Source organism: Andrographis paniculata, unplaced genomic scaffold (assembly GCF_009805555.1).
Source record: "Andrographis paniculata isolate CXL003 unplaced genomic scaffold, ASM980555v1 Contig52END, whole genome shotgun sequence".
Lineage (NCBI taxonomy): Eukaryota > Viridiplantae > Streptophyta > Magnoliopsida > Lamiales > Acanthaceae > Andrographis > Andrographis paniculata.
The window spans coordinates 8,414,789-8,425,432 of record NW_026137587.1 but is presented as its reverse complement, the minus strand read 5'-3'; the positions used below and the strand labels follow the sequence as shown (position 1 = coordinate 8,425,432).

Sequence of the window (10,644 nt, the reverse complement as noted above, 5' to 3'; positions counted from 1 at the left end):
TGGACTGGACTGGACAGGACAGGACAGGATGATGACTGGATGAAGGTGGTGGATGGATATATAACCAACAACTTTTCATTCATTAACATCACTTCCCTTCCCATCATCCAATAATATAATGATAATCTACAAGTAGCAACCAAAGTAGTATGGGATGGGATGGGATGGTATGGTATGGTATCTACATCTTGTTTTGCTTGAAGCAGGTAAGGTAAGCTAATTTTTAAATTAAGCTAACCCAACGAGCTTTTCACTGATCTCCCACAGCTTGCGCGCCTTGTCCGGGTCACTCGCCTCTTTGGACAGCTGGTTCTCGAAGGAGGAGGAGGCGTTGTTCCAGCTCCAGTACACCCCCGACTTGGACAGGGTGGGCTCGCTCACCACCTGCGCCAGGCGTTTCCCGGCTTCTTCCTCGGAGACGTACCCCTTGGTGATGTACTTCTGGAAGGGCGGGAAGAGGAGGCGGAAGAGCGGGATGTGCTCTCGGAACAGCCCCGTCTCCGCAATGCAGCCTGGGTAGAGGGACGAGAATGTGATCCCGGTGTCTTGGTGGTATCGCCGGTGGAATTCCTGCATCGTCAGCATGTTGCATACCTTGCTGTCCTTGTATGCCTTTGCTCCATCAAACTCACCCCCGTCGATCATGGGTGAGGGTGAGCTCCCCACCCCATTGAGCCCCCCCACCAGCCCACGCAGGTCGCCCAGGTTTGCCTTTGGCGGCACATTGCCGGCCAATGTGTTGGTGTTCCCTAAGTATACAAGTATATGTGTATATATATATATATATGTACCAATTATTAACAGGGCAGAGGGCAGAGCAGGAGGCAAATGGCAGTGGATGAATGAATGAAAGGTATAATAATAGAATAGAAGAGACCTGTTATGGAGCCGACGATTATGAGTCGCTTGAATGGGTGGTCGGACTGCTTCATGTCATCCAGCAAGAGGCGCGCAAGAAGGAAATGGCCCAGGTGGTTGGTCCCAACACTCAGCTCGAAGCCATCAGCCGTAAACGTAGGCTGCTTTGCAGTTGGGAGATACACGGCGGCATTGCAGACCAGGACATCGAGGGGCTTCTCCGACCGCCTGAATGCATCGGCGAACTGGCGGACGCTCTCCAGGGAGGCCAGGTCCAGATGCATCACCGTGTAGCTGTCTTTTGTAATCCCCGCGGATTTGGCAGCCCTCTCGGCCTTGAGGAAGTTGCGGCAGGCCATGGTGACGTGCCACTTTCCGGTGTCGGCGAGAGCCTTGGCAGTGGCGAGGCCGAGACCCGAGGAGGCTCCAGTGATGATTACATTGCTCTTGCGGAGGAGGGTTTTCTTGTCGGAAGGTGGTGGTGGTTGTTGGGTCGTGGCCGGGGGAGTTGTGGCCGCTGTCTGCTGCGCCTTAATTGGTGGTGGTAAGGCAAGTAGTGAATGCTGCTGCTGCTGCCGCTTTTTCCTCAACCCCTGCGTGCGTTTAAATCACAAATTAATGCCAAATGATGATGATGATGATGATGACGACGATGATGATGATGACGACGATGATGATGTCGAGAATAGCTAATTAAGTTATTAAAGGATTCACTTTAATTAATAGGATCAAAAGGAAACATATAGATATTATATATATATATATATATAGCGGTAAAATAAGCTGCCCTATTATATAGTACGTAATTCTAATATTATTGTAAATGTCAATCAATCAACGAACTAAGCAATAAAAATGGTGAATAGATTAGCCGACCGGCAGGCAGCAGGTACCTACCCTGTAGTAGAAGGTGCAATGGGGGAGGGCGAATTGAGCTGGTTTGAGAGTGGTAGGTGGCAAAGGCAATGGAGCTCCAAACAGGGATGATGACGACGACGACGCGTCTTTGATCGGGCTGGCCTTGATATGGATGAAATTAAAGCAGTAAGTATAAAGTTGAGGATTGCGTGAAATAAAATCCTAGAAGAATTGGGGACGAATGGAATGGAATGTAGGGGTACCTCTTTGGGAAGGGGAAGAAGGGCAAAAGTAGTTGAGGGCAACAACATACGGGCTGCTGCTGCTGCCATTATCAACCTCTGTGTGCGTGTATCGGAATTCAGCTGTGTTCTTTGTTTGTTGCGAGGCCGCGTCTGTCTCACAAACTGTAGATGAAGACGAAGACGAAGACGAAGACGAAGATGTAGATGCTGCTGCTGGATTGCAATTTGCAAATGAGAATGGGAATCGGAATAGAGAGGTAGGAGAAGGGGGTGGGGATAAGGAATGGTGAGGATTGGGGGGTGGGCCCTACGTGACGGCGCTCGACCCAATCACGACCTCAAGTTTGGATTCCCAGCGCACTACTTAAAACTGTAAGGGACTGTTCTAGAAGCATGAATGAACGGATTAATAAGACAGTCCATGGGCACAAGGATTTTTTTTTTTTTTTTTTTTTTGGTGTACATGGGCAGAAGGTTGAAGGTTCAGGTTCAGCCCTATCAAAATTTTGAGATCCCGTTTTTCCAATAAACAGTATCAAATTTATTAAATAATTATTTGACTTAATATAAATAAATATTTTTATATAATTCGTTAAATATAAATTTGACTTTTTAAAATAAATTCTAACAATATATTTTTAATTTAAATTATTATTTAATAAATATAAATAAATATAAATTTAATTTGATAATTTATAAAATAATAATATGTAGTGATTTTTTAAATAAAGTTCAACTAAATATCAAAATTTTTAATTTATATTTTAAATTATTCTGCAAATAATTTACTATTATAAATAATTTAATCTACAATTTTAATATGATTACAAATAATTATATTGATAAATTTTTTAAATGTATAAAAGAAAAAAGAAATCAATATTAGTTTCAATGCAACTAAAATTAATTAATTCTAATTCTAATATAAATAACTTTTTAATTTTAGTGTTATTATAAATATTTTTTAATTCATTTTAATGAAATTATAAATAATTTCGATAGAGTTAAAAGTATTGATACAACGATGCTATTGCTGTAGTAGCTAGTGATATGTGTATTATAATACCTCCTTCATTTAAATTTATATTTATCTTTTTTAATTATCATTAAAAAAATTATATATTTTTAAAATAAAATAATTATTATATTTTATACTTTTGTTTACTATAAAAAAAAAGTAATAATTGTTATTCATTTTTAATAAAATTCGTGTTCAGTACACATTTGCATGATAAATGAAGTACTCATTTTGTACCAAAAGTATAGTTTTATTGTGTTGGATACGAGATTTAAGCAATATTGATATTATATTAGTAGTTGATAAAAAGTAAGAATAAATAACTTTTTTGCCCTTGTGAGTATTTTAATGTAAAAAGAAGTGATAATTGTGTAATAATAATAAAAAAATGAAAATAGTTTTATGGTGATATATTTATTTATGAAAATGAGACTATTGTTTTGGAACGGACAAAAATAGTAAACAAGATTATTATATTAAAACGGACAAAAATGATAAATAAGACTGTTTATTGAAACTAAGTAAGGATTATATATTTATATAGAAAGAGAGATGGATAGAGACCTATAGACCGTGTGTGTCAAGTCAACCCACCAAAGTCAGCCACCCAGAAAAGTCAAGTCAATATAAATAACCCATATATTTATGGGTAGCATTAAATATAAATATTTATATGAATAGTATTTCCACCTTTTATTATCTATCTATCATTTTATTTTTATAAAATTTTAGAAATATTAGTATTAGATTAAGATATGATATAAATAAAATAAAAAAATAAAATAATTTTAGTATTACAAAGGATATCTACATTGTAATGATATTTTTAATATTAATAAAAAATATTATTACAAAATAAATATTTTATTATAAGACGGATCAAAATAAAAAAATATATAAATTATTAGAAAAAAATATTAAATAAAGTAAATTAAAAATTAAATTATATAATAAAAAATATATATTATACTCCTACTTTTTACTGTAAAAATATTATATAAGATGAGACAGATTCTCAATAGTCACTCGTAGACGTAGTCAGATAGATACCTACGTACATATTACTCTTCCCACCTCGTTTACCGTTCAATAATTAATCTCATAATCAGTCATACTTCATATATTAATTCAAATTTGCTCGACCTTCCTCTAATTCTTCACCACTCTTTGTACTATTATTATTATTATTATTATTATTATTGCAATTTATAATTGATATAAATTAAATATATAATTCTTTAATTAATATACATAAACCTATTCAATAATAATATAAGACTAACGATTCCATTACTTCACGTTATTATTAGTACTTACCACCTTTAGGTATCTTTAGTTAATTAATATTTCATATACTTATATTTATACATATATATATATATATCCAGCATGTAATAAGTATATACACAAGTATAAACTTGTTTAGTTTTTTTTTTTTCATTGTGAAATTTTAAAATAATGTATGTTAACTCAAATTATTTATAAATTACCCAAAAGGGAAAAAATAAATTATAAATTAGCCAATTACTTCCATAACAAATAAAAAATGTCATTATTAACTTCAATAAAAATACATTTTTAAATTTATTTCTTCATTAATTAAAATTATGATCATTCCAATTCAATAGATTTCTTTACTTTTAAATCTTATAAAATTTACTAATATAACATCATGGGTTTGTTTGGTTTCATTCCAAATTTAAAATCAAAATACTTTTATAATTTTCAATAAAAATATGTTATAATTCTTATATAATACTATCAGACTAAAATACTATTTAAATTTAAAATTAAATAGAAAAATTCAAACTAAAAAAAATAAATCAAACAAAACCTATATAATCAAAACTAATGGCCTATGTGAGTGAATCTTTTATTTTTAACAACAAAATTCTAAAATTAATTAATATTAACACAATTTTGTAGCAAATGAAAATATTGTAAAGGGTGAAGCTAGGATTAAAATTTTTATCTTTATCTATGTATCATTGAAATATGTTTCTTTACTTACCAATTATTGGTACACCTTTCGATAATATGATCGCGGCATGTATGTTCTAGTGTAGTCATTAATTTACCTTGCGATTTGCATGCATATATATGAATCGTATGACGACAAAATAAGATATTAATCATGATAGAAATCATTAATTTTTTCCGATACAAGATAATTAAAATATTCTCAAAATTTGTAATAAAATAACGTGTTAATGACAAAGCGACAAAATGAAAGTAGATATTTTTTTGTATTGATTTTATATGTTGTTATTCCCATGGCTTTTAAAATAAATTAATTACTTATAGCATCATATGGTATATTATTTTGAAAGTAAAGTAGTAAAAACATTGTTTGTATAGTGTTTTTATTTGAAGTATAATATTTTTTTAGATGAAACATAGAGAATTGTGTAAGTAATATTATTTTATATTAAAGGTTGATTTTTTTATAAAATATAATATATTTTATGTATTAAGAATTGTTGTGTAAAAAAAAAAGAAATAATTGGAAGAATAAAGCATAAATTTGATTCTTAATTAATTTGGTCAGGCACATATTTATATATATGGCCTAAACAGCAACAGTAATAATATAATAGTAGTAGTAATAAATGGGTTGAAACGATTACTATATTTCCAGCCATAAATAGGTTACATTAAATTGATTCTATATTAATCTGACCTACCAAAAAATCCACCAGAAATAATTATTTTGCTTGAAGTTAAAAGCGAGCAATTAAATTGAATGCAATTGAACCATCGACTATGTATTTAATAATAATAATAATTAGCCCTGCAATTAAAATCCTATCTGTCTGGTTTATACCCAAATACACATTATTGCCTAATTATTTCCACCTTCTTATCCCTATTTGACTCCTCCTTGTCACTTTTCACTCCCCATTCTCATCTCTCTATCTCTATCACTTACTTACTTACTTACTTACTCTCTCTCTCTCTCTCTCTCTCTCTCTCTCTCTCTCTCTCTCTCTCTCCTCTCTGGGGTTTCATTATATATATATATATATATATATAAAGCCCTAAAACTTACTCAACCAAAACACTTACTGTACAATATTGGCGGGCGATGCAATCTCGGTGAGTTTCTTCATGTATCAATACTACCGTGCAAATGGAGAATTAAGAAATCTCTTCTCTTACATTGCAGATCAGATTTCTTTTATGTTTTACTTGCTTGTATGTGTGTTTATATATGTGCATCATGGTGATTTTCTCTAATGGTAGTACGTATATGCCCTTGCGGTGGTGAAAACTTTATTATCACTCACACTTCCCTTCCCTTCGCTTCACTTCCTTTCGTTTGGCATTGACAGTGGAAACACCAAAAAGAAGTTTGCATTTTTATGTTTTATGAATCCTATGTGATTTTGTTCCTTTTATTGTATGCATATATTATTTGCATTTTATACTCGTCAATAATATACATTAAATCAAGAGGATCGGATATCAGCTTTATTACCACTGTTGAATATTGCCAATAGAATCTACAAAAATAGCTGACTAGATTTTATTTTATTTTCTCCATCTGCAAATATGTGGTATCTAAATGAAAATCAAAGTGCGTCAATATATAAATGTGTTTTTACTGCAAAACTTGAAGTTAAGACGTCGATTTAATGTGAACATGTGTGGTAGGGACAAGCAAGTATCTCTGAACATGAACACCGACGCGCCGGCGGCCATGAGAGATGAAGAAGCTGACAGCAAATCCGGCAGTGACAACTCGGATCAGCAGCCGAAGCGGAAGAGATATCATCGCCACACCGCACATCAGATTCAAGAAATGGAAGCGTAAGATCGATCCGTCCGATCCGTTGTAAATTATAAAATATATTTATTTGAAGTTAGGAAACTAATTAGGGTTTTTAATTTGATATATGCCTGGAGGTGAAGATTTTTTTTATTTTTTTATTTTTTTTTCCTCAAGTAATAAATTAAGGACAAATATATAAAATTTTTCTATTGCGGTTTTGCAGTTTCGAATAAAAAGATGTTTCAGAAATTAATTAATCTTGATGGCCCCCGTGATTGAAATGAAGTTGAATTTTAGTCCATTATATATATATAGCTAACAAATTAAATAAATATTTGATTTGATTGATTCTACTTTGATTATATATATATATATATGTGCGCGCTTAATTAATTGTTGGTTCTCGAATTTGATATGAATTATATGTATGTATGTATGTATTATTTTATGGACGGATGGATGGGTTGATGCAGTTTCTTCAAGGAGTGCCCGCATCCTGATGACCGGCAGCGGAGAGAACTCGGCCGCGAACTCGGCATGGACCCCCTACAGGTCAAGTTCTGGTTCCAGAACAAGAGGACTCAGATGAAGGTACCTACCTACACTTTCAACAATCTTATAAATTTATTTATTAGTTTGTTTGTTTGTAGAATATGTATATCATCATCATCAGTGAGTAATTAATTAATTAATTAATTAAAGGGCGACTTAATTCATCCATCCTCTAACAAAATAACTACCGAGTACTTACTATGTGTGTGTAAATATGTATTTTGGTTGATAGGTAGGTAGGTAGGTAGGTAGGATGAATTTTGAAGTTAAATTATAATTAAGTGATTGTGTGCAGACACAGCACGAGCACCATGAGAATACACAACTTCGAGCAGAGAACGAAAAGCTGCGCGCTGAAAACCTGCGATACCGGGAAGCTCTGAGCAATGCTGCCTGCCCCAATTGCGGTGGACCAACCCCCCTTGGGGTTGGGGCTGGGGCTGGGGCTGGGACTGGGGACACCTCTTTTCACGAGCACCAGCTAAGGGTTGAGAATGCCCGCTTAAGGGAAGAGGTAGCACCACCTATATATGACCTACCTGCCTAGCTCCCTACCTGTATATATTATACATAGTCATTTCTATCCTCATCATCATCATCATAGGATGATTAAGGATATATATACACTACTACTACTACTACTACTGGAAGTTTTCTTTCTTATATATGTGTGTATGTATGTGCGTGTAGATCGACCACATATCTGCTATAGCTACAAAGTACGTTGGGAAGCCCTTTACAAGCTCGGTGGACACGCCGTCAGCCTCTTCATCAGCAGCTGCCGGTTCGCACCACTTAGCACTGAGCCACCCCGCAGCAGCTATCATAATGGGGGGCAGCATCGGCAATGGTATTGTTTACCAGAACAAGAGCAAGCAACCTGCGGTGATTGAGCTGGCGGTGGCAGCCATGGAAGAGCTGGTGAGGATGGGTCAACTCGGGGAGCCGCTGTGGGTGCCCAGCACAGATCGCCTCTCCACCGTGTTGAACGAGGATGAATATCTGCGCTCGTGTTCCAGAGTGTTCGGGGCTCGACCCCTTGGATTCAAGTCTGAGGCGTCGCGTGAGTCCGCTCTTCTTGCCATGGATGCGTCCAGCGTTGTCGAGATCCTCATGGATGTGGTTGGTGCTGCTGCTGCTGCTAATTTCACATCCATCCATTCATCCCTCCATAACAGATACACACACACACACACACACACATATATATATATATATATGGATCCATGATGCTTTCTCTTGTTTTGTTTTGTTTTGTAATAATATATATATTTATGTCGGTTCTGCGTAATTACTAACAACTCCACGTACGCACCCTTGCAGGAGAAGTGGGGTAATGTGTTCTCAGGTGTGATTTCCCGAGCGACAAACTTGCAAGTACTTGCCTCAGGGATCGGTGGAAGCTACAACGAGACTCTACAAGTGGTAACTAGCAGATACTTACTTCATTAATCAGTAGAGTCATAATATGCAATACATTATACATATATATAGATGGCGATGACGATGACGATGTTAAGTTGTGAATACCATTAATTAATTAATTAATTGCCAACACTAGTGCTGCTGCTGCTTGCTCTCTCGTCTCCAGCTGATATGTATGTATGTACGTAAAATGCAGATGAATGCGGAGTTCCATGTTCTCTCGCCGCTGGTTCCAACCCGGGAGAGCTACTTTGTGAGGTACTGTAAACAGCACGTGGACGGCACGTGGGCTGTGGTTGATGTATCCTTGGACCACTTGCAAACCACGCCTATGGTCACCTGCCGGAGAAGGCCCTCGGGATGCATCATTCAAGACATCCCAAACGAGGACCGAGGATATTCCAAGGTATAGTATATATATATGAACTCTACTGTGTGACTTCTAATTGCAATATAATTACAACTTGTCATCGAGGCACGTAAAGTAGTAGTAGTAGTAGTAGTAATTAACAACACAACACAATTACACGCAACAGGTGATATGGGTGGAGCATGTGGAAGTGCAAGAGAGTAGCGGTAGCGGCGGGGGTATCCATAGCATATTCAAGCCTCTGGTGGCTGCGGGTCTTGCTTTTGGGGCCAAGCGCTGGCTTGCCATCCTTGAAGGCCAATGCCAGCGTCGTCTTGCTGATTCTGATGGTACTGATGCCGATGCTGATGCTCATGGCGGCGATGAGAGGAGGAGGAGGAGGAGGAGCAGTGGTGGTGGAGTAGTAATCAACAATAACATTAATAATAATAATAATAATAATAATACTGGTAAGGTTGGGGCGGGGGGCATGCTGATCAGGCTGGGAGACAGAATGGTGTCCAAGTTCTGCAGAGGGGTGAGCGCTTCGATCGCGAATGCATGGACCACCCTGTCGGGTAACGACGCCGACAACGTCAAGGTGATGACGCGCAAGAACGTGGACGACCTCACCATGCCCCTGGGGATCCAGCTCAGCATCGCCACCTCCTTCTGGCTGCCTGCGTCCCCCAGGACCGTCTTTGATTTCCTCCGCGACCACGCCAACCGCAAGGAGGTCAGCCCCAGACCCTCATTCATTGTAGATTAATTATTAATCAATACTATACATGATGCGATGATATCAATAATGATCCGTACGTCGATATGATGACCTGTTCGTTCGTCGTTGTTGTTGCTCCGCCCAGTGGGACATGCTTTGGAATGGCGCCGAGGTTGAAGAGGTGGTGCAGGTTTTGAGTGGCAACGATGCCTGCAACAATGTCTCAATCTGTCAGCTGAAGGTACGTACGCACTATGAATTTGCATTTGTGTTCGTATAAAAAGATATATATACTATGTGTGATTGTGATTGTATATTGTACTATATATGTAGGGTGCGAATGAAAGCGGCAAGTCGTCGTCGTCGTCGACACTGATGATGGTGCAAGAAAGTCGGAGCAACCCAACGGCGTCGTATGTTGTGTATGCACCCATCGACATGGCTTCGGTGAAGGCCGTTACAAGCGGCACCGGAGACCCCAGCTACGTGCCCTTGCTCCCTTCCGGCTTCGCCATTCTTCCCGATGGCCCCACCCACACCGCTGCCGCTGCAATGCCATCCTCCTCCTCTCTCGCTGATTCTGGAGGAACCCTTCTCACTGTCGCACTTCAGGTTCCTTCCTAATTCTCATCATCATCATCTTCTTATTATTATTATTATTGTTAATTAATCAATAGTAACTGTAATCATAGATATATATATATATATATATGTATGCAGGTTTTGGTGGATCCAAGTCCTGATGCAAAGCTGTCCCTGGGATCAGTTGCTATAGCCAACAACCTTCTCAACTGCACCATTGACAAGATTAGAAACATGCTGGCCCCCCAAATATCTTCTCCATGA

General features: G+C 37.2%; 2 protein-coding genes across 2 annotated transcripts; one reads left to right on the top strand and one right to left on the bottom strand.

The window, feature by feature from the left end:
- Positions 1 to 61: 61 nt before the first annotated feature.
- LOC127254545 (protochlorophyllide reductase-like) lies at positions 62 to 2,266 on the bottom strand. The gene is made up of 4 exons (XM_051279699.1): positions 1,980 to 2,266; positions 1,756 to 1,878; positions 878 to 1,451; positions 62 to 749 (listed from the first exon to the last, which is right to left on the bottom strand). The coding sequence occupies exons 1-4, from the start codon at positions 2,046 to 2,048 to the stop codon at positions 229 to 231; spliced, it is 1,287 nt and encodes a 428-aa protein (XP_051135656.1). The 5' UTR covers positions 2,049 to 2,266; the 3' UTR covers positions 62 to 228.
- A 4,356-nt stretch (positions 2,267 to 6,622) lies between these two features.
- On the top strand, positions 6,623 to 10,644 carry LOC127254461 (homeobox-leucine zipper protein ROC1-like). Its single transcript, XM_051279553.1, has 11 exons — positions 6,623 to 6,789; positions 7,225 to 7,342; positions 7,599 to 7,817; positions 7,994 to 8,425; positions 8,627 to 8,728; positions 8,925 to 9,134; positions 9,265 to 9,487; positions 9,572 to 9,813; positions 9,944 to 10,039; positions 10,132 to 10,410; positions 10,519 to 10,644. The coding sequence occupies exons 1-11, from the start codon at positions 6,623 to 6,625 to the stop codon at positions 10,642 to 10,644; spliced, it is 2,214 nt and encodes a 737-aa protein (XP_051135510.1).

Bases quoted from the DNA above. Each gene is read 5' to 3' on its own strand.
- LOC127254545 (XM_051279699.1), bottom strand. From the start codon at position 2,048: ATGGCAGCAGCAGCAGCCCGTATGTTGTTGCCCTCAACTACTTTTGCC. The intron at 1,879-1,979 runs GTACCCCTACAT...ATCCATATCAAG, and splicing joins TTCTTCCCCTTCCCAAAGAG to GCCAGCCCGATCAAAGACGC. The intron at 750-877 runs GTCTCTTCTATT...TTGTATACTTAG, and splicing joins AATCGTCGGCTCCATAACAG to GGAACACCAACACATTGGCC.
- LOC127254461 (XM_051279553.1), top strand. From the start codon at position 6,623: ATGTGTGGTAGGGACAAGCAAGTATCTCTGAACATGAACACCGACGCG. The intron at 6,790-7,224 runs GTAAGATCGATC...GGGTTGATGCAG, and splicing joins CAGATTCAAGAAATGGAAGC to TTTCTTCAAGGAGTGCCCGC. The intron at 7,818-7,993 runs GTAGCACCACCT...ATGTGCGTGTAG, and splicing joins ATGCCCGCTTAAGGGAAGAG to ATCGACCACATATCTGCTAT.